The sequence below is a fragment of the Marmota marmota genome, unplaced genomic scaffold (genome assembly GCF_001458135.2).
Source record: "Marmota marmota marmota unplaced genomic scaffold, marMar, whole genome shotgun sequence".
Classification (NCBI taxonomy): Eukaryota; Metazoa; Chordata; class Mammalia; order Rodentia; family Sciuridae; genus Marmota; species Marmota marmota.
This window is the reverse complement of record NW_026000164.1, coordinates 14,994,383-15,020,737: the sequence shown is the minus strand read 5'-3', so window position 1 is coordinate 15,020,737 and position 26,355 is coordinate 14,994,383. Positions and strand designations below refer to the sequence as shown.

At 35.1% G+C, this 26,355-nt stretch overlaps 1 protein-coding gene across 1 annotated transcript in view; it reads right to left on the bottom strand.

The window, feature by feature from the left end:
- Mtpn (myotrophin) overlaps window positions 1–25,882 on the bottom strand; it is a 34,768-nt gene extending 8,886 nt beyond the window's left edge. Inside the window, exons 1-3 of the mRNA XM_015493796.2 lie at window positions 25,533–25,882; window positions 11,496–11,609; window positions 10,571–10,654 (exon numbers count right to left, since the gene is read on the bottom strand). Of these exons, the coding sequence (XP_015349282.1) occupies window positions 10,571–10,654; window positions 11,496–11,609; window positions 25,533–25,604 (270 nt within the window). The 5' untranslated portion in view covers window positions 25,605–25,882. The remainder of the gene's footprint in view (window positions 1–10,570; window positions 10,655–11,495; window positions 11,610–25,532) is intronic.
- Window positions 25,883–26,355: the final 473 nt, after the last annotated feature.

Here is a 26,355-nt window from a genome sequence, read left to right as displayed (position 1 = left end):
GGGTTAACCAAGTTTATTCTAAGTAAGAGAAATGTACCTAATATCCTTAAGAAATTTTCTATCCAAAATAGCTAAAATGTTTTTATTCTTATAAAGGCATTTTTTTCTTTTCCACTGTATTTGTTACTACCTGAAATTAAATTACATTCAATCGAAAGTATATTTTGTATACTTGTTTATTCCATCTTCTCCTTTAAGAAAATGAGGTCTCCAAGAGGAGCAGACTTGTTTATGTTCTTCATCCATATATCCCCAGTATTTAAATGAATAGACTGTATTTATTTTGTTTGGTAGTAAATGTTTCATAAAGAGGCTAAAAAATGTAAATTTTTATTCTTCCCTTTAACCATCCAATTAACTCTTATTCAACTGTTACATTCTCTCTGAAGCCCTTTGGGAATTTCCCAGGCAGCTGGCTCCTCCTTTAAGTCCACAGCCTGTTATTGATCATACCAATATGCCCACTTTGACTCCTCCCTCCTTGTTTTCCTCTACTACAAAAGTTGAAAAGAAATGGAATTCCCACAAATGGGAATATACATGTGGCCATCTCACACAACTTTTGGCTTCTCTTATAGTGGGTTATTCTTTAACTCCTCCTTCTTTTCTGAAAAACAGACCCAAGGCATAGAAGTAAGGTAATCATCTCGTAACCTACGACCAGAGGGGATGGAAGGAGGCGTGAGGGTAGGATGATGATGCACACAGTGGAGCCAGTTGTACTACATATCTCAGACATCTTGATATGAGCCACTTTCTTGTTTAGATTGCTACAGTAGGGGCTTTTATTGTGGCTGAATTTCTCTTACAGCACTTAATAGAGTCTACAATTATCCGTAAACAAACTTCTCTTTCCCAAATTAGGCTGAACTCAATAAGGACAGGGTTCTTGTTATATTCATCTCTGTAACTTTAATAGCTGGATTAATGCCTGGTATTCAGCCAGGCTCAACAAGAATTTGTTTAAAAAAATTCATTTCTGGGTCACAGTGTAAATATATACTGAGTTACAAATATTACCCTTAGTGAATACACAACACACACACAAACAACACACAATTAAAAGGAACAAGTATCTCTTCTACCATCCTGAATATGTACCACCACTTCTCACTATATTAAAAAGAATACTGCAAGATATTTTCAATCAATTTATTGCATATTAAAACAGTCCTGAGAAACTGTGCTATGTTCATAAAGAATCTGTTACTGGACTGGGAGTATGGATCAGTGGAAGAGTGCTTGCCCAGCATGCATGAACCCCTGTGTTTGATACCTAGCAGTGCAAAAAAAACCAAAACCAAAAACAAACAAACAACAACAAACCACCAAAAAACTCAATAAAATGAAGCCACAAAACAATAAACCACCACCCAACTCCATTATTTCATGTTTGTGGGGTGTCTGTTTGCAATTCCACAGTGCTATTGATAGAATATTGAGAATCTGAAAACTTTCAACTGTTTGAATGTACACTTCTATGTTACAATTGCCAAAGAACTTACACAGTTCAATTTTGGTGACTACTAAAAATGAATTTGGCATTTAGTGACATTAAAAAAAAAATCCAAATACCCACAATTGTACATGTTGTATAACTGTATTTAGTGGTACAGGATCTCATAGCATATTTAATTTCATAATTAACTTACACAGTGATAGAGGAGACAAAATAGTGTTTCTGGATACCCCAGAGTATCTAATATAATACAAAATATGCAATGTGAATGCCATGTTCCACACATTTCAAAACTGCCATGTAGCAGGTGACCTTAACTACATATATACATATATTTTTATTTTTTCCCCCACAGCAGTCTCATAAAATAGGCACTGTTAACTCTATTTTATAGACAGGTTCTTTAGTTCAGAGATTAAGAAACTCGCTAAATGTCAGTCAGACAGTGGGTTGTTGAAGGGAAGAATAAACATTTACATTTTCTAGCCTCTTTATGAGACATTTACTACCAAACAAAATTATAAGACTGACTCTAACTCCTGTGTTCTATGAAATCTTTAGTTGAAAATCATCTATAGCTTCTTGTTCCAAAAATGTGAGGAAGAGTCCCAGACTTAAGAATTTATTACCTTTAGATATTTGTACCTTATTTGTCTCTCTTCAGGAAAATGAATATCTTTGTAAAATGGAATAAATACACAAGATACCATCTCATCTGTGGAACACTTTGAGGATAGAGAATATCTGCAGACATTCAGTCCACAAGTCAATTCAACAAGCATTTACTGAATTTCTATTAAGTACCAGATGTAGTCTTTTTAAATAAAATTTTATTGACTCACAGTCACACTCATTCATTTACGTGTAGTTTAGAGCTGCTTTTGTGCTATGGTGGCTGCAACAGTAGCTGTGACAGACCACATGGCACAAAAAGCTCAAAACATTTACTATCTGCCCTTTACAGAAGATGTTTGTTGACCACTGTTTTAGGGTATTGAGGAGAAGGAACAGACTACTCCTATTTTCACAATCTATCTAGGACAGAGGAAAGGCTCATTTATGCAAATATACGGCAAGTACTGTACTAAAAATAGAGGGACAGACCACCCACTACCTTCTTTGATGAACACTATTAATCCCACTGAGTTCGGATGTCAGTGACTTCCTGGTTATCAGGTTATAGGACTAAGCTTTAAATCCAGGCTTTGTAACTTCATGGTCAAGATCCTCCATTGTAGGATTCTGCCTAATGACTTGCTCCCTACACAATGGGTTAGGGTTAACTACAGCACTGGATGTGAACTTTACACTTGACAACAGCCAAGTGTTGCTATTGTCTGATCTTCTCTTTCACTTACTTAAACAAAACAACAAAACAATTCTTGCAGCCTCAATTAACTCTTAGAGGTAGGTACTTCAAATGAAACCCACACACACATATGAGCCACGAGACACATTTTACGTTTCAACTTCTTATTTGGACACAGTGACCACAGTTCATTTTCAGTTGCAGATAAAATGGTTGTGGATTTGTTCTTATGTTACTCACTGTAAAAAAAAAAATGATTTTAACATTTCTATTACAACCATATTTTAGCAAGATCAAAAAGATTATTTAGAGGTTTCAGAGAAAAACTCATCATAGAAATAGGAGGATGGAGTAAAGCATAAGTGAGTCTTCAAATGACTTCTAAGGACACTCAGTATTGACCTGTTGTAGTACTTCTGTTGTAGAACATCATAAATTTTAGATGGAAATTTGTCTATACTTGAAAAAATCTGTCTATACTTGAAATTTGTCTATACTTTATGAAAAGTTATTTTCATAAAGCTTATGTTTTTCAGGGAACCCCTGTTCCTGAAGAGGGTCTCCCCTTTTCTGAGAAGCACATCCATCCTGACTAGTTTTAGCATCTACTGAAAATTTATGATATACTGGGGGCTTTGCAACAAGTGGCTTATATCCACATTCTTTCAGTTATCTACTTTGCTTTAATGTAGTAGTTATAGGCAGGTTCTGAAGCCAAACTGACTGGATTTGAATTCTAACTCCCTTTCTGTTATGGTTTGATGAGATCCCCCAAAGTTCATGTGTGGAAAACTTAATCCCCAGTGCAACAGCTTGGGAGGGAGGGAGGACATATCAAGGGGTGATCAGGTCAGATGAGCTCTGCCCTCACGAATAGATCAATGTGGTTCCTGGGGAGTGAGTTAGTTATTGTTAAAGTGGATTTGTTATAAATATAAGTCCAACCCTGTCTCTTTTTTCCTTTTCCTCTTCTACTTTCTACCACAGGATGATGCTGCACAAAGTTCCTTGCCAGATACTGGCACCATGCCTTTGGACTCCCCAGTCTCCAGAACCATGAGACAAATTTTTGTTCATTCTAAATTACCCAGTCTGAGGTATTCTGTTAAAACAGCAGAAAATAAACTAAGACACCTAGTCAAGCTGTGTGATCCTAACTGCTCTGTGCCTGTTTTCCCAATGACAAAATGGGGAACACAAATCATGCCTAATATGATTATTGTGATGATAAGGTGAGTTTATTTATATCAAGCACTTAAAGAAGACAACGTTATGTTGGAAATATCATTTTATCGTGAGCTACCTTATACTTATCAACTCTATGTGGTAAGTACTGGTCCCCTGTTACAGAAAAAAAAGCTATGCTGTGACATTAAAGAACTTGCCAAAGTCACAGAGCTATTAAGAAGCTGAACTGAGCACTAAACTTAGGACTGTTTGGTACCATGACACACAAATGTGTCACTAACTGAGCTACATGAGTAAAAACAATGAGCTTACAATGGACACACTTGTGTATGAGGTGTATAAAACCTATCAAAACAGTAACAATTGATTCTTCAGTTATTACAGAGTAAATTTTGTAGTAATCATTTGGGTAGGCCCTTTATGATGCAGTCTCATCTTAAGGCAATTCAGAAAGATACTGCAAGGCTCAGTAGTCCAAACCTTAACCATATTATATGGAACAGAACTTTGGTGGTTTGAAATAATAATAAATGTGTGCTTGAGAATACGTGAAGCTGCTTATATTTTATGGAAGCAGGGCAGTGAGTAAATTGAATAAAAATTGGCTCTACCAACAAGCACATCTATTTGCATATGTTCCAAAGGACTGATTTTCAACACTTATATCATATACATTTGATTCTTAAATACAGCAGCGAAATCTGTACTGTAACATACTTCATTGTGAATCAACAATACTGGTACTTGAGAGAGATATTCAAGTGGTTGCTTGATTTTAAAAAAAGAAAATATATTTATTAAAAACATCAACAATAATAGATAAAATGGTTTTCTGTATTTCTAAGCAGACTGATTTTTTTTTTTTTTTTTAATATCAGCAAATAAGAAATAGTTAACTTAAGAGTGGTCTAAAACAGGGCTGGCAATGTAGCTCTGTGGTAGGACACTTGCCTACTCTGTGCAAGACCCTGGGTTCGATCCCCAGCACTGCAAAATAACCAAACCAAACCAAATCAAGTGGTATAAAAGAGCTGTGAGTTACCAAAATTAGTGCTGCACAATAATCGGGGGTTATACATACATAGATTTTTTTCTTGTAAGGTCAGAGTGGACTTCCTAAGGAGATAAATTCTTTGACAGTGTGAAGCAGAGAAAGATGAAAACAAGAAAGCAAAGTTTCTCTTAGACTTCTTCCTCTCAGATATAGCTTAGTACATCAAATATCTCTAGTAACAGGATGACGATACGATGATATATAATAAAAAATTAAGTATGCTGTCAGTTTATTTTTGTAATCTAAGAATAAAACTAATTATAATGCTTAAAGTTCTCATTAAATTTTCAATTTATGGTATTTTGATTTTTGATGTTAAGATACAACATTCTCTGCCACTCTCCCTTCTTTATGTGGCACTGGGGATTGAGCCTAGATGTTCTCTATCACTGAGCTACACCTCTAGCCCTTTTTATTTTTTGAGACAGGGTCTCACTAAGCTGCTCAGGCTGGCCTTGAATCTGAGATCCTCCTGCCTCAGCCTCCTGAGCTGCTGGGATTACAGGTATGAGCCACTGTGCAAATGTAGTATCTTTAAAGGATTGACAACAGAAACACTGCTCCACAATCCCCTAGAGAGGATTATTTAGAAATGGTTTTCCCTAGGATTAGGAAGCAAGAATACTGGACTCCTTAAAAATCCTTTATTATCAATTATGTGTTATAAAGGATTACATAGAAGGAATTTTAGTAAGTACTAATATTATAGAAAGTTTAATATGCAATAAATATATTAATTCATATTAATATGTGTATTATTAATATAAGAAATGTCCAACATGATAATGTACTGATACTTTAGGCAAACAATTATTTCTTATAGAATTGTTTTGTGAGCACAAAAGTAGATTAAAATGTCACATGTAACTTGAAAATAAATGAATTTTTGAATTTATGAAAGCCTATCAGATAATTATAGTTCAAGAATACTACTTTTATAAATAACGTGCTCATTGCATCTTGCTATGAACCAGGTATTTGTGATTTTAATCAGTTTAGAAATGAACGAACGACAAAAGTCCTAGAGCACTGTCCTATAAGCTTGTGTGTGACTGTATAAACTAATAAAACTATTTGAGAAATAAGTGCTTGCATAATTGAACTTGTATCACTTGGGAAGAACTGTTTTGTCATTGAGGGCTGAGGTTTTAAAATGATGCATAATATAAACTCTAAAACTATATATGAGCAACAGCAGTGGTTGGCTGGCAAACTATGGCTTGGATACTTGTTTTTATAAATGAAGTTTTACTGGAACAAAGCTGTGCCCATTTACTGATGTACTATCTATGGCAGCTCTGGAGCTGCTGTGGCAAAGTTATACCTGCCATACCAGGCATATGTGACTCTTCAAGAAAGTTTGGCTACCTCTGTACTAGAGGATATTTTTAAACTATATTTTAAATATCCCCCCCCCCCCAAAAAAAAAACCCCAACCCTTCCTGGTTAACATTTTTAAGGCAAAAAAAGAGTACTTTATTCAACTAAGATAATTACAATTCTAAATGACACATGATTACACAGTCTGTTCTTGTTTTGATAAAAACAGGCTGAAGTGTACTGGGCTTGGCCTTTATTCTGACTGCTGTGCTCCTAAGTTCCACTTCTCTACCAAGGATGTCTGTTTTACACACCCAGTACAGCTTCTTTCTTATGCTCTCATTCTTCTGCTGCTGTTACACTTTTGAGGGTGCTACTTGAGATTCAATTTTAGTCTGTTTCACCTGCTTCTTCTTTTCCTTGTCTTTTCTCATCAGTTTTGTTATATTTCTCATATGCTTTGGATACTCATACACCAGGAGCTTTTGAGTGTCTGTCTTCTATCTTATATGTTATTATTCACCAATTCTTCAGTGCCAGTTAATTTTCATTTCATATTTTAATATTTGTTTTGATTTATTCAGGTATTAATTTCTTTTTATTATTCCTTCTTGTATCTGCTTCTTCCTGAAGTGCATCCAACTTATCATTCCACTTGGTGCTCAAGAGTACTGAGCTCCTCTGGGCCTGGAGAAGCCCTACAGAAGTCCTGGATCAGCTCCTACCTTTTGCTTTCTTGTGCATATTTAGAAATGTTTCTTTTTTGCCCCTGTCTTTGCCTGCTTTCTATCTTTCAAGGATTTGCTGTTTCTTGTCTAATGAATCCCCTCTTATGGTTCAAAGCAGATACTGATTCATTCACTTTGAAAACACTTTTTCTGTCACTGGGGACAAAAAAGGGGATAGTAGAACATGAGCTCAGACATCAATCTAGAAGAGGAATTCCTTCATCTGTTAATCTCTACATTTTTCTAATTTCCCAATTCAACAATTAAACATGATGCTGCATGAAATTTTACCTGCAAATATGTACAGGCTCCATTTCTTATAACTGCCCTAACTTTGAAAGGCAATCTCAAGTAGTAGAAAGAATATAGGTTATTGAATCATACATCTTAGAACAAATCTTGAGTTCATTATATTGTTTGGCCTTCAGGCAGTCAAATTTTTCAAACATATACAGTTTCCTTATCCATAAAGTGGAGATAATATACCTATGTACTTGAATTAACAGTAAATTATAAGTGGTATAGTACATCATTTACAGTTTGATTTAAAATATTCTAGCATTTTTTGTTTGTGTTTTGTGATCCTCTTCCATTAGTTGTGATCCTACTGTTTCTAAATTGCTGTTTATTTATTTTTTTTTCTTTTGTGGAAAAGCAAGCTTTATTTCAAAGTAATCCAAGAAGAGAAGAGCCGTCAAGGGGAAAATATTTACAAACTGGATGGGAGCACACAGATACTGTATCCATTTGGCAAAGGCTCAGTCAGAAGTCTCAGCATAAATTGCTGTTTATTATTCTGTCTTTTTTCCTATGCTAATAATGATATATATCAGCTGGATAATATATTAGCAATGTCAATGATTCTGGAAACCATAAGAACTCAACTGTGACAAGAGGCAGAACTGGACTTAATACAAATATTAATTGTAACTTTTTTTTAAAAAAAATATTTTTTAGTTGTAGCTGGACACAATACCTTTATTTTACTTATTTTTATGTGGTGCTGAGGATCGAACCCAGGGTCTCACATGTGCTAGGTGAATACTGCTGAGCCACAACCCTAGCCCTGATTATAACTTTTAAAAGATGGGGAATAGCCCTATTTTAGCAATTAAGGATTTTTCAAAGAGGACAATTGGTTTAAAAAAAAAAATTGGCTAACAAAACCATAGCATGTCCATTAAAGAAGATCACACAATTAATATCAAATTAATTAATTCTGAGAAAGCAGAACTAAAAATTTCTATGCTGCTTTCAAAAAGTTTAAAGAATTCATGTAAAACAAATAATGGTTCTAAAGGGTTACAGTCAATCTTCCATCAATAGAGCCTTTGCTGAATGTCTTTTATTTGCCTACAAAAACAAGGCTCAAACACAAACTTAAAGAACGATATAAGCAAAAGAAAAACCAAACTGCTTGAAAGTTATAATGATTCAGCAACACAGTACATACGTGTGTGTGTGTGTGTGAGAGAGAGAGAGAGAGAGAGAGAGAGAGAGAAAGAGAGAGACAGAGAGAGGGAGGGAGGGAGGGAGAGAGAACTTTTTAAAGATAACATATAAGGGCCTAATGTACATACAAATCAGCTGGACTTTCAGGAATTCTTTATTTTAGAAGATTCCATAACAATGAAAACTTACAACCACAAGGTTTCAATAAGCTAGAACACTGTGTTTGGAGACTAAGGTCTACAAAGCAATGATTTGGGCTCTCTCAAGCACAACAATAATTATGTTTACCTAGGAGGAAAAAGATGACTATCAGAAAAAGAGTATTTACTCTGATATAGATCCAGATACAGCTAAAAGGAAAGAGCATGCTTAGGGGTAATACATGTAGTAAATAACTCTAAGTTAAAAGGACCCCACAGAAGTTTTTATTTTCAGAAAAAACCCTTGGGTGAGCAGAAAAGGTCAAAGGAAGAGGGGAAAGAGGAGCCATTCAGTTCTTTTAGTATATGCTCAGCTAGCAAATAGGCAGAGGCCATGAGAATTAAGTGACACTGAGGAGGAGCAGAGAGACAGACATCAGATCTTGGTCATGTGGCTTAAACCCAGGGTCACATTGGGTCTCAGCTGTACAGTTATGAGTCAATAAGCTCCCTTTAATTTGTCTGTCTATGCTGGGTTTAGGTATCTGCAATACAGATAGTCCTTACTAATATACTATTGGAATTATATCAGCCTTTCATGAATTATCAATCTGTACTTATAGCCGGATTGACTACTGGAAACATGTTTTTGATATAGTAAGCAAGAAATATTTCCCCAGGGATGAAGCTGGAAAACATAGTGACTGGAAATCTTTGTGAGCATACCCTATCACAGAAGCTGTTCCACCATAGTAGCAAAGAAAAACATTTCCATTTATTTTGTTTTTTTGGGGACCCATACCATTTGTAGCATGGTATATAGTACCTAAAAACTGCTGTTAATATATACCCAGAAAACAAAACAACAAAAACCACATATTTAAAGAAATCTAATAATTGTGTTTAATAGGAAGCTAAGTATAGAAAAAATTTTCTAGTTTTAGAGGACCTGAATAAATTGACTTAGAACCATATCTTTAAAAAGTTGTCAACACAATGTTAGAAATAAAAGTGCCACCTCTTTCTCAATTCTCTTCATACCTTATTGAAATTTAGTTAAAGGAACACAAAATCCTCTTTCAGTCTTAGTTATAATAAAAGCTACTATTTATTGAGCACTTATTTGGTGTCAGGCACTCTGGAAAATGCTTTATATACATTTACTCATTTAATTTCTATTCTTCCTTACTTTTTTTAGCAGGTTTTATTCTAAGATCCCAAATGAGTATATTACGAATAGCATTTTTCAGAGAATGGTCATAGAATGGCAAGCTTGGAATTAATATTGGTGTCTTATTTTATAAATATTTCTTACCTTCCAACATCTAATATAGCTAGAATGTCTGCTACTAATTGGTTACTTCCTAAGGATGGATTCTGGAAGTCCATTAATATTAATAGCAAACACAAAAAACAAAACAAAAAAACCATTGGAAATCTCCAGATTTACCACTATCTCAATCATATCAAGTAACGAGATGACTTAGAAGTGTCCTTACTTACAGCAAAATGCCTCTAATGATCTTGCTTAGTATGGACTATGGAAACTGAAACTTAATATCAAACCAGTGCTACTCAAAGTGTGGTCTGTGATCCAGTGCCAGGCCATAAACTGTTACTCATCCATGACATTTTCTACATCCCTAAGTATAATGTGCTTATTTCAGCTAACTGTTTTATAAGATTTTCTTGAGGAAGAGACTAGTCCAAGCTCCTTTCCCACATGTCCACCAGGAACTGATAACAGTTTGTGGACCAGTTATTTTGAGTAAAACCATTGTAGATCTCAATTTTGGATACTACCTCAAGTTTTCTATCCTGTAGGCATATGAAATTAAGTAAATTAACAATTAAATACTTAGCTTAAATAGTTGCACAGTAATGGGGGAAAATTGAATAAAAATGAGCAAATAACCTCACCTTTGAGAGAAGCAATTTCACACAGGAAACATGACCCTCATAGACAGCAGACAGAAGAGGGGTGATATGATGTTTATCTGGAGCCTATGAAATGACAAATAAAGAGAGAACCTTATCCTCTTTTCATTTCTTCCTTCTTTCTACATCTGAGGCAGGGAATTCTTGAGAATATTCATAATTAATAAACAGTCATTTGCTTCCACAGAATAAGTTTTTAGTCTCTTAGAATGGTAACAAGTAGCCTTGGAAGTTTGCATAGTGGAAGGAGTGGGCTCTTACCTCAGCTCAAATCTTACATCTGCCACTTACTGTGTGTGATTAGTTACTTAGCCTCTGTGAGCCTAAGTTTCCTACTACTGTAGAAATGCCAATGTGATCCAGGAAGGAAGAGATGGATAGACCATAGCACTTTCCCTGAAATGTGAAAATCTCATCTTACTTGCTGTTATGGTTACTTAAACAACTTTCTTAAAGTCTGAAATGCAGAAGTTATAACAGGCTAGAGTCTAGAGATGACTGCTTCTGTCTGATTACTTCATTACTGACCTTTGCCCCACAATCCCGTTTAAATGTAGACTATGACTACAGAGTCCTATGTTCCACTACATGACAGCATTTGCTACGTACAGACAGTGCTAACTCCTCAAGATTTAGAACTTAAAAAGCAACAGCCAAGGGGGAAACATGAATCCTTAGTTTATTAGCTTAAAAAAGTCAGTCTGTTTGGCTTACTTTTTAAAAATTCCAACTATATTTTGAAGTTACAGGAAATTTGGCATAATTTCAGCTGTATTATTAGAAGAGGTTTCTGTGGGTAACTATTTTACAAATCTATAGAAAACAATTACCCAAATTATATGTAAAAATTTTTCCTAGAACGATATACGTTATATATGTTATGTATTAATGTATACTCTTCACATACATTAATATCTGCTCCTTTCAGCAGCAGAAATTCCAGGATTTCAAGCTGTCCACAATCTGCTGCATAATGAAGAGGCTTCCTTCCACCTTCTAGTGTCCGATTGACGTCTTCTCCCTTATAAGAGAAGCCAAATGAAAACGTTTATTCCGACAGAAGATCGAAGAAAGAAAATGAAGAACAATTTTACTTTCTTAAATTTAGGCTTAAGTTTCATGAAACAATTATCTTTATTACAAAGTGAAATAAAAACCCAAAATGAAATTTTGCATGTTAACATACAGAATTGTAGTAATTCAAATCATGATTAGTTAAACTGAAAACAATACACAATTAATAATACTAAATGTAATGAAATATATTACTGTGCCCCATCATCTCTAAGGAATTAAAAAAATATAATGTCAATGCGACCACAAAAGAAGTTCAGGTATTGAGATTCTGTACATTTCATATAATATGCCCTTTAATTCTATAAAGAAAGCAATGCTATTTTTTGATGGAGGCAGCTATCATTATCACAAGTATTAGCTATTAGGAATTCAACAAAATAAAATTCATTCATTCTTTCAACTTTTATTAAAGTCCCATTGGACAGCAGACACTGAACTTGGTGCTGGAAAGACAATGATGAGCAAAATCAAACATGGCTTCCAACTGCATAGAGCTTACCTTAACATCAAGTGCGTGTGTAGGAGATATTAATAAAATAACCATACAATGAAATATATAATTTCAAAATGTAAGTGCTATTAAAAAAAAGAAACCCAGGACTATACAAATACTTATCAGAAGACCATGACTTAATCTTAGTGATGGATGAGATATAGGGTCAGAAAATGAACTTAAGCCCTCAAAAAGTAGTTTCCATTCATTGAGGATTAAAGAGATTTTTACAACAATGATAATTAATTTTTTCTACTGACCAGCTACTATGTATTTAGTACTGTGCTACATGCATTATTTTCTAATCTTCAAACTAACCTAATAGGATAGAGAACTGCTAATACATGAAAAATCTAAAGCTGAAAAGAGGTGACTCCGTAATGGTAAAGTTCTACACTCTTTCTCTTTCTATACCACCATGCTGCTTCAAAACTCAGTATTTGTTCCTTCTCTTTTAAGAAGAGTTCAGATTTTATACAATAGGTGGCATAATCTTATGGAACACTATTGTATATACAGTCTGTCTTTGATAGGTCAGTTAAGTATTACCTACCTGTCCCTGGAATGCAGAATTCCCTAATGGAGTGTTTAGTATTTTTTTAAATGAGAGATCTTTTTAAAATGAATGCTTTGGTCCTTCTTTTCCTACCTCTCTCCTTTTGTATGTTCCTTCTCCCCTGTCTCCTCCTCAAAAGTCCTTACTCAGGATGTAACTTGGCAAAGAAGAATCATGTATTATTTATTGGTGATAACATTGTATAAAATAGTACTAAAATTATAAATTGCAGCATAGCAATGAGTTCAAATGTAAAATCAACCAATTAGGGGCAAAGCAAAGAAAAAAGGTGGTAATACTTATCTGGAACTTTACAAAGTACAGGAAAATAGATGACACAACAAAAAAGGAAGGAGGTCAAGCCAAGTATGGTGGCACATGCCTATAATTTCAGAGACTCAGGAGGCTGAGTCAGAGGATTCCAAGTTCGAGGTTAGCCTCAGCAACTTGTGAGGCCCTATGCAACTTAGCAAGACCCGGTCTTAAAATTAAAAAAAAAAAAAATGCTGGGGATGTAGCTCAGTGGGGGCGGTTTGGAAAATATAAAATCAACTTGCTTTCTTACTCTACATATTTTCTAAAAAGTTAATGGGTACACCAACCAAATGCATTAAACTCTCAATGTTAAAAACTCATCTCAAAACAATAAATGATAACAAATCTCAAGATTAAATAAATACATAATGCATCCTCTTGAAATAATTTAAATGTTTTAAAGAATAGTTCTTTATTACTTGTTAAAATCCATAGTAGGGAGATCCTGACCAAAGTGAATGATTACCATTTGTAATCTAACATATCAGTTACCTCAGACATGTTCTGAGGGGGATATTTTCTATGAGAAATTATTACAAAGCACAATTTAATGACAGAGAATGCAGAAAAGAAAATTTTCTTGCAGGAAAAGAAACTGTTACAGAAATAAAACAGATGTAAATCTTGTTTAGGAATGGTAACTATAAAATAAAACTAAATCATAGATTTTATCTGTAAAAAATTGTTATCCTAAAGCTATTCAAGATTCTGGAAATATATATTCCAATTACAAGTTCATTTTAATTTTTATTACTTACCAGTATCACAAAGAACTAATGGGATGAAAAAAAAAGTGAACCAGAAAAAAATTTAAGTGCAAATGTAATGCATAACTTGACAAATATTTTTAACTAATAAAATATCTGAAGTATTTACCTTTCTGACCAACAAAAAAATGTTTAAAATGGAACTTGTGATAGTTAAGGCCTCAAACCTTATCTTGAAATAACTTAAAGGATTTTTTCCCTCAAAATAACTGTTAAAGTCATTTAAATTATGGAAAATTTGATTTTTTAGTTTTATAAAACTGATTTACTAGGTAAAAGCACACTTAATTTTTATGACATATTATGACAATAAATGTGAATAGGTTAATTTCTTCTTTGGAAGAGAAATTTTCTCTATTTTTAATTGAAATCATGGTATTTAAGAAAAGGTTTTATTTGTGGTATAAAATAAAAATTTTAATAATTAAATGCATATATTTATATTAAGAAAGACTACCAAAATTAAGAAACTTCTTTCAAAACATTAAGGTGGTATCTCAAGTTTGCAGAAAAAAACCTGATATGATCAGAAAGTAGCTTCATTTATAAGACATGAATTCATGGCTCCATAGTTGGAATTTATTCTTAAAATCTTATGAAGCTGGGAAATATCAAGTATCTTGATTCAATGCTTATGTCCAAAAAGCTATATTTATAAATAAACCTGTAATGTGAGAGAAAGGGATAAAAAAGGGGCAAGGTGGGGGGCAGACAACAGAGGAGAAAGAAGATAAAAATTCAGTCTCTTAAATTTCAAGGTATAATGTTACAAATCTATTGAGTGAGAAGAGTGTTAAGGTTTCTTAAGATTGTTTTTCTGTAACCATGATACAGAATGATAACCTGAATATATTTTTTTCATACCCTGTATTTCTGACATAATTGCTTCACTGTTTTTGGTACCCTGTATTTTTAGAAAACAACCTAAAGGCAAGTTCATTTATTGTCTTGAAACAAATATTATTCTACCAATAGGATGACAAGTTTTTTTTAAAAAGACTTCATAAAAATTTTAGCAAGATATGGCTTGCTCCTCACTTGTTTACTAATTTTGCAAATAAGTATATACCCTCTGTACTGAAAAAAAATATATTTATATATATACCCTCAAAACTGAAAAGAGTCATCTTTTCAGTTTTGAAAATTTCAATTTCTATCTATTAGTTCAAATGTATATGTTCTTCCCATTTTTTGCTGGTTCAATCACAATGTTCTACTATAGTACCTCATCTTCAATTTTTTTCATCTATAAATTTTCTTTGTAGTTCTAAAATATTTCAATGCAAAAAGAGAATAGGAATACTCTTTTGGATCAGAGTTTAAATCTTGTCCTTCTACTACATCAGCTGTAGGACTTCAGGCAAATTACTTAATTTCCATTTTCCTGACTACAACATGGGAATAAAGCCTACCTGCTCAGTTGTCAAGAATTAAATTATAATTATGTACACTGTACCTGGAATAGAGTGTTCTCAAAGAGAAGGCATTCTGTTCCCATTATCTGTTTTTTCCTCTTTCCACATTCTCCCCCCACACCCCCGCCCAGGGGGGAAAAATATTTACTAGGAGTAATCAGTTGTAAATAACAAAATCTTTAAAATAATGGTTAATAGGATAATAATGTAATGTGCAGAAGTGAAAGCTATATTTATATATAAATTCAAGTCACTTAAAATGTCACTGTTAACATTTAGTGTAATTGAGTATTTCAGATGAGATGTAACATTTAAGATAAGACTATAGAGAATCAAAAAGACAAATAAAACAATATGTTACGAATTGAAAAAACTGAAAATATTTAATCATTATTAGAATTGTCCTATAATATTAAATTGCATTATAAAGGAAAAGCTGGAAGAGAGAGGAAAACATTTTTTACTCTTAATCCTACCACTCTTAAAATAGACATTGGTATTATTTTGGTATGCATCCTTCCAAATTTTCCCCAAGCACAGGTATTCTTATTGAATTCCGAATTTGATGTTCTTTAGTGCTGATTCTCTTTCATACTGAAATCAAATATGAATTTATCTTGGCTCTTTCTGTTCTTTTTATATAGCTGTAAGTTTTCAATAAAATGTATAGTTAGTTGCTTTCTAAGTTTTGTCCATAATTCATGTATTAAATAAGGAAAATAATTTATTCAGAATCCATAACAATGTTGCTGTTTTCCTGCATACTTTTTAAAAAATTTTTTTATTTTTTATTTTTAGGTGGACACAATATCTTTATTTTATTTTTATGTGGTGTTGAGGATTGAACCCAGTGCCCCGAGCATGCCAGGCAAGCGCGCTACCGCTTGAGCCACATCCCCAGCCCTTCCTGCATACTCTTAATGAACTTCCAAAGAAAACTCATCCTCAGAAGTACTTTTCTAGTGTATTCCAGGCACTGTAGATGTTCAAATGATATCTGCTGAATGAATTATGCACCAAACAGTGAAAACTGTGCTAACTATCCTCCTCTTTCACTGTTGGGAGCTAGAAATCAAGTCAGTTCACAGAACTGGTACCAGGCTTGGAGAAAAGATTCTGGAATATTTTTGGTAAACATTTTGGCAGTTGAAAAGATTTTGTAGAATTTCCTTTCTATAACTAATTTTTTTTTTTTTTTTTTTGTGGCACTGGGGATTGAACCCACACCCTCAGAATTTCCTTTTAGTTTATGAATCAATTAGTTCCTATTTGTATATTTACAAACAATGACCCCTAATTTTCAGAATAATTCTAGATCTCATTTACAATCTAGGTTCTGCACTTTCCTTTTAGAGCGCTTCATTCAAGTTCTCTTTCTCTTCTACCGAATCTACATGACTCTCCATTCCTCACTTTTCTTTACGATTCATCTTTCAACCTAAGGATTTCTGAGTTGGATTTTTTGAAATGCTCATCCCCAAAATACTTTTTACATTTTGTCATACATTTAAATTTTAGATCTCAAAAAGCTGAAGAAGTAAAATTTAGTTTATTAGACAAATTAGTTTTTCTAATTTCAATATTTTGAAGGGGTGAACAATCTGACTAGTGGGCCACATTTAGATTACTGCCTGTTTTGTAAATACAGTTTTACTGGAATACTAGCAACATGCTCATGTTTATATTTACTAGCGTGTCCTTTACAAAACCATTTGCCAAACCCTGCCTTGGCTTCTCTTATGAACTTTTACTTAGGAAATGATCTACACAGACAACACCACAAACAGAAAATTTCTACTGCACAGTTGCAATGTGTAGGCATTACTTTGTGAATTTACATTTACTATCTCTTAAAACTACAAAATATATGAATTGGATACTATTATGCTTGATAAAATTAAATATCTTGGTCAAGATTAATAAGTGGGTAAGGTTAGGAATAAAACTCTTTTCCTCTGAAATGCAGGGCGAAAAGTAAGCAATTTACAGAGAGCTTTAAAATAACAAATAATAAAGAGGGGCCCGTGCTTTTATGTTGTTATAAGTAATGTGGCATTAAGCATATTTTTCACTAATATCAAGAAAAAATGCACTAATGATTCTTACTCTTCATAGACAATAGCACAAAATCTATCTTTACTTTTAGACTGTGTGGTTTTAAAATCTCTTAATTGAAATTCTAAAATGATGGCGTGTACAATAATGTAGAAAAGTTGGACAGAGTTCACTGAGTTTAAAACAACAAAGAATTTGAAAACTTAGAACTATTTCTAAGAGAGGAAATGAAAGAACATCATTTATACTAAGAACATCTGTTACAAAGAGGTATATGGTAAAGCAACTTTGGAAACAACAAAGGACTAATTTCTGCAAATACCAACCCAACCCAGATTTAACTAAACTATAAGGCTGATAACAAGCAATGTGATAATTATTTGGAATATAAAAATAATTTTTATCTTCAGAAAAATCCATGGTATATCGGGAAGACTGGCAGGTAAAAATAAATAATTTATTTTTTATTTAATTGCAAGCAACAGAAACCAATTCAGACTAATTAAAAGAAGTGTAATGCATTAAAACATACTAAAAGTAGCTCCCAGAATTGCTGGGAAAGCTGAAGAAATGAGCAAGAAATAAAGAGACATAAAAGTAAGAAACAAAAAACCTGTCATAGAAAGAACTACCTGGGCATAGAAGAGATTTCACAACTGGCATTCCACTACTGTTTTTGAATATCAGATGTTTTATTGCTGCCATACATCTTTTACTGTGCCTGAGTCTTTGTACTTGGCTCCAGACATAAGCATTCAAATGGTCATATTTGGGTTATGAGCCCATTTCCTGTGTTGGCAGGAGAAAGCAATTTATTTGTTCTTCTTGGCTGTGTTGTGGTGGGAGCCAGGTCCTGCATCTCATCAAGATTCATAGTAGAGAACTCAAGGACAGGATGGGGCTTCAATTGTTGGGAAGCCATTTATCTTATCCCACAAGATAAATGCTCTCCTATGAACACTGAATCTTAAATCATGACTTGCAGATTATTTTTTAGGGGAGAGTCACTGAGTCGTCAAGAAGCAATAAATGGTAATAATTGATCCTATACCTATAGTTTTTTAACCAATCATTAAGACAAAACTCTTTTGGAAAGCTCTAAACTTGAAGATACATTCCACAGAGCAAGTCACTGTTTTTCATATTCAAGTCACTGACCTCTCAGATCAGGAGCTCATAAACTCTGAAGTTTATATACCTCTACAATAAAGAATAAGCAGTTAAAAAGATCTGTATTATATACCACAATGGCGTAAATGAGGGATTAACTGCAAGAGAGGTTATGAAATGATATGCAAAACCAAATAGCCATGAACAAAACCTTTAAAAACAAGCAGTGCTATGGTTTGGATGTGGTTTGTTTCCCACAGGTACATGTGCTGAAAGCTTGGTTCTCAATGTGGTGTTGTGGGAGCTAACAGAACCTTTAAGAGGCAGGGCTTAGAGGGAGGGCCTTGGATCAACTGATGGTGCTGCCCTTGGGAAGGCATTAAAGTGGTTCTCTGACAGGGTTATTAAAAAAGCTATAATAATATGCCATGATGTGACAGCCAAGAAGACACTCACCAGAACTCAGTCAATGCCAGCTCCATGCCCTTGAACTTCCAGAACTGTGAACTAAATAAGCCTCTTTTCTTAATATTAAGTTAGTGTGTTTCAGGTATTTCATTATAGCAATGAAAAAGTTGACTGATACAAGCAGATGGAGTGGAGCAAAAAATAATATTCCAAGAGAGAGTAAATAAAGCACTTCATTAGAAAACAATAGTGTGGTGGAAAGAAAATACCCATTTCAAGATCAGGAAAAGTGAAATAAAGTCCCAACCTCAATTAGCAGTATGACTCTGGTCAAGGTCTTTAACATCCAATTTTTCCCTATCTATAAGTTAATTAAGACTACATTTTAAGTAGTCTTGCTCCTAAACAAACTTACAGTTATTATCATTAATAGCTAACATACCTTGCCACTTACCATATTATAGGCAGAATGGTATATAATTTCATAAACTATATTCCTATTTTATGCTTTACTTCAAAATAAGTAACATGGACACAATATCCATGTCACAAGACTGTCATAGAACAATGACAGATATATCTTCAAAAGTTGTCAAGATATGTGCATGTGCATACATATGCGTGTGTGTGTGTGTGTGTGTATACACACACACACACAAAGATAATCCACTATAAGGTTGTTCAATTGCAAAAATAAACTGGAACCAAAATATTTATCATAAAGAATTAGTGAAATAAATTATGACATACCCATAAAATGGAATATTGTACCCCATTTCAAAAAAGGGTAATCAATAAATTTCAATATACTTCTTTAAGATAAATTAAGTAATTTAAATAAAACAAAGTGCAGGTATGGCTATAAAATCTAAATGGAGAAAATGGATGAGTAAGTAATTTTTAATGTTTTTCCAAAATTAATTACCTTGTTCACAGGGTCTGTTGATAGGAGGTCCTTTCTGTCCTAACTGTTGCATTTTCTAATTTGTACTGGAATTAATAGATTCTATGTCTTAAAGTTAGTAGAAGTTATCTAGATGTAGAATTATGGGCTAATTTTTGTTTTCTGTACCCTTTTCTGTCTCTAAGACACTTAGTAAGTTTTCCATATTAAAGGAAGAAATCACAAGTAGGAGGAATATGCAATGAAACTTTTTTTATACTATTCAATAGTTTTTACTCAGTCACCAGCCCCGCTATAGGAAAAGTAGTACAAAGTGATAAATGTTAACAACTGAGTCAAAAAAACAAACAAAACACCAGGAAGCAACCTAAAGCCAATCAAAAGACAGATTGAATCAAGTTCTCTTCTAAATTGGCTATTATATTAGGAAAATGAAAAATGATCCAAATAAGTCTAGAAATTTGCAAAGATTAGAATTGATACCTTTCTCAGGTTCATTCTCTCACATGGTGCACAATTGTTGCTTTTTAAACCTATCAGAGAGCCAAAGGCAGATGTAATTAGAATGGGGGATGGAGAGGGAAAGGAAACCACAGAGAAAGGGAAGTTAGAGTCCTGATGTATAGTATTTCACAGCAAGTGAAACAGAAGTACATGTAAACAAGAGAGTACATATATCAGACCTGCTAGAGATTTTAAGGCGCTACTCATCACCTGAAGCATTCACCTGAAAAAGTGTTGGATCTTCATATCAGAGAGCTTATCTTTAAGCAGTCTCAATGGATCATTATGATCCCCCCCAATTCTTTAATATTTAATATTTTTATATACAATATAGTGTGCCCCGAGAAGGTGAAGGGTGAAGTGGCTAATAACAAGGAGTTCTGAAGCTCCTTCAGCACCCATGGAACTGGGTTCAAGTCTCAGTTTCACCACCCAAAAACTTTAATGACTTTGGGCAAGTTATTAAATCTTTGCCTCAGTTCTTCATCTCTAAAATGGTGTTAACTTATTAATTACATTCATGGGTCTACGTGAAAAGTAAATGAAATAATACATAAAATGCAACACAAATGCTCAAATTTAAACTGCTCTGAATAGAAATCTCAGTAATTAGTTACTAGTTTTGTCCTAAGGCCAACAGTCACAATTTTAACCTTTTCTGGACTGTGTAAGATTACAATTAGGAACCTAAATTATAAAGTAAAATTATGACTGTAAGTACAGAAAAAGTTCTCACAACCTATCAATCATTCTATTTATAGACACACCTTGAGCAAAGACAGCTTTTGGTGAAAATTTAAGTTTACAGAAATGACTGTCTGTGTACTAATTATTTCCAAATTGTTACACTTAAAATTTTTTTTAAAAAGCTATTTTCTATGTCTTCAGAGTCAGAACTAATTTGTCCTGCCTCTTGCAAGCCCCTCTCCTATTTTTCTTAAAGTGCTTATAAACTGTTTCAAGAAAAGAAACTAGATAATTTATTTCAAAGCAGACCAGTGTGGTTAATTAAACAAGAGTGTGTGTGAGTGTGTGTGTGTGCGTATAGGTTTTCAACTCAGAAATCCTTGAGTCTGAATCGCAGTTAGGCTACTTAGGGTGTGACCTTGTCAAATTACTTCTCTAAGCTTTGATTTCCTCATTCTTAAAATGGTAATATTGAAACCCTATGGTATAAGCAAATGAAAACAAGTAAAATATCTTTCAGAGTGCTTTTTACAACATAAATTAACCAGTCAATGGTAATTACTATTACATAGTTTATTGAAATCATTGTGAAGAATGAAAAGAATTCCCAGGAATATAAACTTTTATTGTGTGAAGTTTTATGACACCATATTGGAGATTCAAAGATGAAAAAAAGTACAGCATCTACCATCCAGATTCTCAGAGCTTAATGAAAGATATATATATAAGCAAAATCACAGCAAAATGTTAAGTGAAACAGTAAAAACATCAGAGCTCCATTTGAAGTTGAAATGTTTTTCTGGAAGAGGTAATATGCTAAGAAGATAAATAAATTCACTAGCTTCGGGGCTAGGGACTGAGGTGGAGCCAACTTGGTCAAGGAGAATGAAGAGTACATGGAAAGTAATCCTGCTTTCTGTAAGAAATACTATGGTAAGTTCTGGAGCACAGGGCAGGCCTGGGTCAGATCATACTGGCCTAATATGCCAAGCCAAGGAGGAGTTCGCCCTTTTTAAATTAGCAGTGGGAATCACGAGGATATCTTAAGAGAAGGAGGTTGAATAAAAAAGATAACGTGCTTAGTTTCACACTCTAAAGAGATTCTTCCAGGTAAACTCTATAAGTTGACCAGGAAGGAGATGTGGGGAGGGGAGACCATACCCAAGGAAAATACTATTCGGGTTGGAAAGCAGCAAATGACCTAAAATAGCAGTGCTAAGAATGGAGAGTGAGGTGCAGATGAGAGAGACGAAGAAGGTAGTCTTGACAATCCTCAGAAATTAGAGAAATCTTCTAATTTCTAGTTTAGGTGAATGGCTGGTTTATGAGGTCACAAGTCAAAAAGGAGACAACAGGAATAGAAAGTTTTCGAGAGGAAAAAAGCTCATTTGGAATATGAACAGAGGTATCCAATAGGCAACCTGGCATTCAGGTAGTGCCAAAATTAATTCCAGCGGGAGAAATTAACATTAAGTCGGAAATAGAAGACAGGGGCGAAAATGCCGTCACCCAGATGCAGCACGTAGATCAAAAACTGGGCTGTGAGTATCCACTATGGCTGCTCAGGCTATTTTTACTTTCTGTCTTTCTCTTGTTTTCCAATTGGACTACCAAATTTTATGTGAGATGTTACTTGTAATTTGCATATTACTTTAAAAAGCCTGAGTGTGTTTTCACATAAGTCTACTAAATATAGATGTTTAACTTCCCTGAGCACTGAGCTCAACTTTTTTAGCTACTAGGCCCAGCTAGGTCTAGTAGTGTTTGGTGTCCAATAAAAGTAGATAAATTAACTAAACATGGCCTTTAGGTCATCTGAGAAGGCAAAACACAGTGTTCAAAAACTTTAAATTGCTTCAGATGTCATTTTAATGTTATAGATAAACATTTAAGATAGCAAAATATACATTTTTCTCTACACTCTGCTTTTTTCATTTGGAAACATGCAATTTTCAGTGGTTTTGGAACTCTAAAGTCAAGAGTTCAAAAGCTCACTCAACATCAACAATTAAGACTATATTTCAAGTTTCTGTAGAAAAGTCAGAAGCAGATAGGGAAGTATAATTACTGAATTTTCAAAGTATTATATAAAAAAAGGGAAACATACTAAAATGCTACTTAGTTCGTTCTCATATGTTAACAGTGCAAAAGATCTTACAAGAGTATTTTAAAGTCACTACTCATAATGAAAACTAGCCCAGTCTGAGTGTTTCTTTAATACTTTATACCCACTTAGATAAAGGTATATCCTATAAACCAAGAAAATAATGAATGTTCACAAATTGGTAGATGAAAAAGGTGAGTTGATGACTAAATACAGAAGGTGGTTGCCGAGTAGAAGATGCCATGCAATAAGAACTTGAGTGTGAATTGACACAATAAGGCAGTTCAGTCAGTATAAAACCAGAATGTTAAGTTTTTAAAATTAATTTTCCTTATTTACAAAGTAAAAGATATTAAGACCTACACTTCTCAATGAACAACACTAAGAAAGCAAAAAGCTCAATGATCTGTTCATAGGATTAAATTAAAGTCAAACCTTTATGGATAAACCAGTTCTCAATGCTTTTTTACATTTATTTGAATGTCTATCCTCCCTCTCATGCACATCTCTTTTATTAAGATAGCAGGCAGTTTAAGTGGTAATGTGGGTGGGGGGAGGTCAAGCTGAACACAACAACCTAACTTTAAAAATGACCTGGAAATAAGTTAGATCCATCCACTTTTATTGTCACATATTTACATTAAAGTTTTTGTGCGATACCATTCTTAGTGCACAATTTATCTGCCTGAATATGGATCTTGGGGATGTCCTACTAGAAAGCTTGTATTATATGCTGTCACAGTTATGTTTGGATCGTGACTGTATGAACCAGTTCTGGAGTCTGCAATTTAGTTCTGGTTTTATCATACATGATCTCTATAATTCAGGATTCCTTTCGTAAGTACCCTTTAACTCAGTAATTTTATCTGTAAAATGGGGCTAATAGGCTTATTTCACAAGACTCACAAGGAAGATGTAAAGTGAATCAGGAAGACACTACATAAACTGAGTTATTTTCTGTAGCTGTAAATTCAGTTAGTACTTATCAACTTTCTGTATTTCAAATACCCTAGATTCCACCCTGACAGGAAACCAAAGTACTACAGTGTCCCACCACTGGCAAATTTTTCATAGACTGAAGTGCTCCAAGTAATTTCTCTTTTTTTAACCTTACTTTGAAACAGGCAATAATTCAGGTTTCAGCCTGCCACTAGGTATGAAAGCAGTAAATAGAAAGCAGATTATTCTAAAAATCCATTGCAAATAACAATTAAGCAGATCAAATACATGCAAAAAGTCTAAACTGTAATACAGTTAAACAGATGAAAAACCATCAGCATTTGCCTTGCACAATCAGGCAAGATTTATGAAACTCCGTTTTGCTTACTTCCTAACACAGACCACTAAAGTAGTATATCAGTGGTCATACTAATGAAACTTAGGCCTGGTTCTCACACTTTTAAAGTTGATCAGGTCCCAGTGGCACACCCCTGTAATCCAGCAGATGGAGAGGTTGAGGTAGGAGGTTCTTGAGTTCAAAGCCAGCCTCAGCAACTTGGCCAGGCCTTAAGAAACAGCCAGACCCTGTTTTATTTTCAGAAGAATAAAATTTTAAGAAAGAAGGGGGTGGGGGACTGGGGGATGTGACTCAGAGGTTAAGCGCCCCTGGATTCAATCCCCTGTACCCAAATAAAGTTGAACAAGATACTTTTTCCTGTTTGTCATAAAATTACACTTTTGTTTTGGAAGATGGTTAACAAATTATCATCCACCAATCACATTAAGTTCTTTTATAATTACAAAATGCGCAGTTTCAGGATCCAAAGGCAGGTTAGCTTGGAACTTAAAATTTTAAGTTCACCACTCCACCACAACGTGTATTCAGTTTGACATCTTGGGCTTCGCTTTGAGTTTGGCTTTCATAATCATGATCTTACCCCCAAAATATACTGTGACTAAACTGCATGACTATTACACAAGTAAGCACTTCAGACGAATCAAGGAGGAAGATAGAGTAACCAAAGTTAACGTGCTTGTTGAAAAACTATTCAGATTTCCTCCACACTCCAGATGCCAATTGATGACCTTACCACCTGAAAGCACGTGTGGGGGGGGGGGGGAGAAGAGGAAAAAAGCCACACCCAAAGTTAAGACTTCACAGTGAAGTGATACCAAGTCTCAGAATTTTAACTATTGCTATTTTCAGTACTCCTTTTCACGGGCAATGAGTTCTTTAAATTCCTATCAGGCCCAAAGTCAAAGAAAAGGTTCCTATGACCCCAATTACCTAGGTTACTTCATTCAGTAATGGGCACGTCCAAGATGGAGAATTACTTCATTCAAAGAAAGATTTGAGTAACGCTGGTGTAGAAGAGGGCCCTGTTCAAATGATGAGTGCTCAGTGGAGGAGGCTCAGAGCCAGTTGCCACCTCCCCTCCTCCAAGGCGTTATGAAGACAAGAGACTGACCGTACCAACACAGCAGTCACCTGGCACAGGCCACTAAGTTACCCAGACCCTTGTCTCCGCCTGGACGCTCCCCGGCGACACTGCCGCCCCCGCCAGCGCAGCGCTCATAGGATTCCTCAACCTCATGTCCACCCCGCTTACCTTGGCCACATAGTCCTTCACCTCATCCAAGTCTCCGTTTTTCAGGGCCCACATGAACTCCTTGTCGCACATCACTGCAGCGGGGCGGGCCGCTTGACCGGGCAGAAGACGAGGGAGGCGGTGGCGGCAGCAAGCGGATACCGCCGCACGAGAAGGAGACTGGCCGCCCGAAGCCGGAGAGGAGGAGAAGAGAAGGCGAGTGAGGCTGCCAGGCGGGCGAGGCAGTTGGCCGCGGCCACCCTTGGGGCGGGAGAAAGTTCTTTTGCGGCCACCGGGCCCAGCAGAGGAGGTTCCGCCTCGCCGAGAAGAAACAGGAGCGTTTACACTTCCGGTTCACTCCCAGCTAGGGCCCTCCCCGAACTTCCTCTTCCTCTTCCCCAAGGCGGAACGCCCCGCTCCGGACCCCGCCCCTACAGGCGGTGGCGCGGTTGCCCCTTGTGCGCAGGCGCAGTGGCCACGCGGGCCGAAGCCGGTGCCGAGGGAGGAGCAGGGGCGATTAGGCGGGGCCGAAGGCTGAGTGTAGTGGATCCTGCCCAAGTCAGGCCAGGCAGGGATGAGGCCTAGGAGTTAAGAGGATTTTGGGTGGAATTAGGACGTTTCTGCACCACCATAAATAGGCAAAGTTTTTTTATTATTATTATTATTATTTTGGTGAGAAAGGGGGCAAATACAAGATCTTGGAGGACATCTTGCTCACCTAAAAAATGTCCAGAAGTGTTTGATTTGGATTGCTTGCCTTTTTTCTTGCCTTTCTTTTTGCCTCAAACCAATTTTAAAACACACACACACACACACACACACTCACACAACTGTATCACGAGAC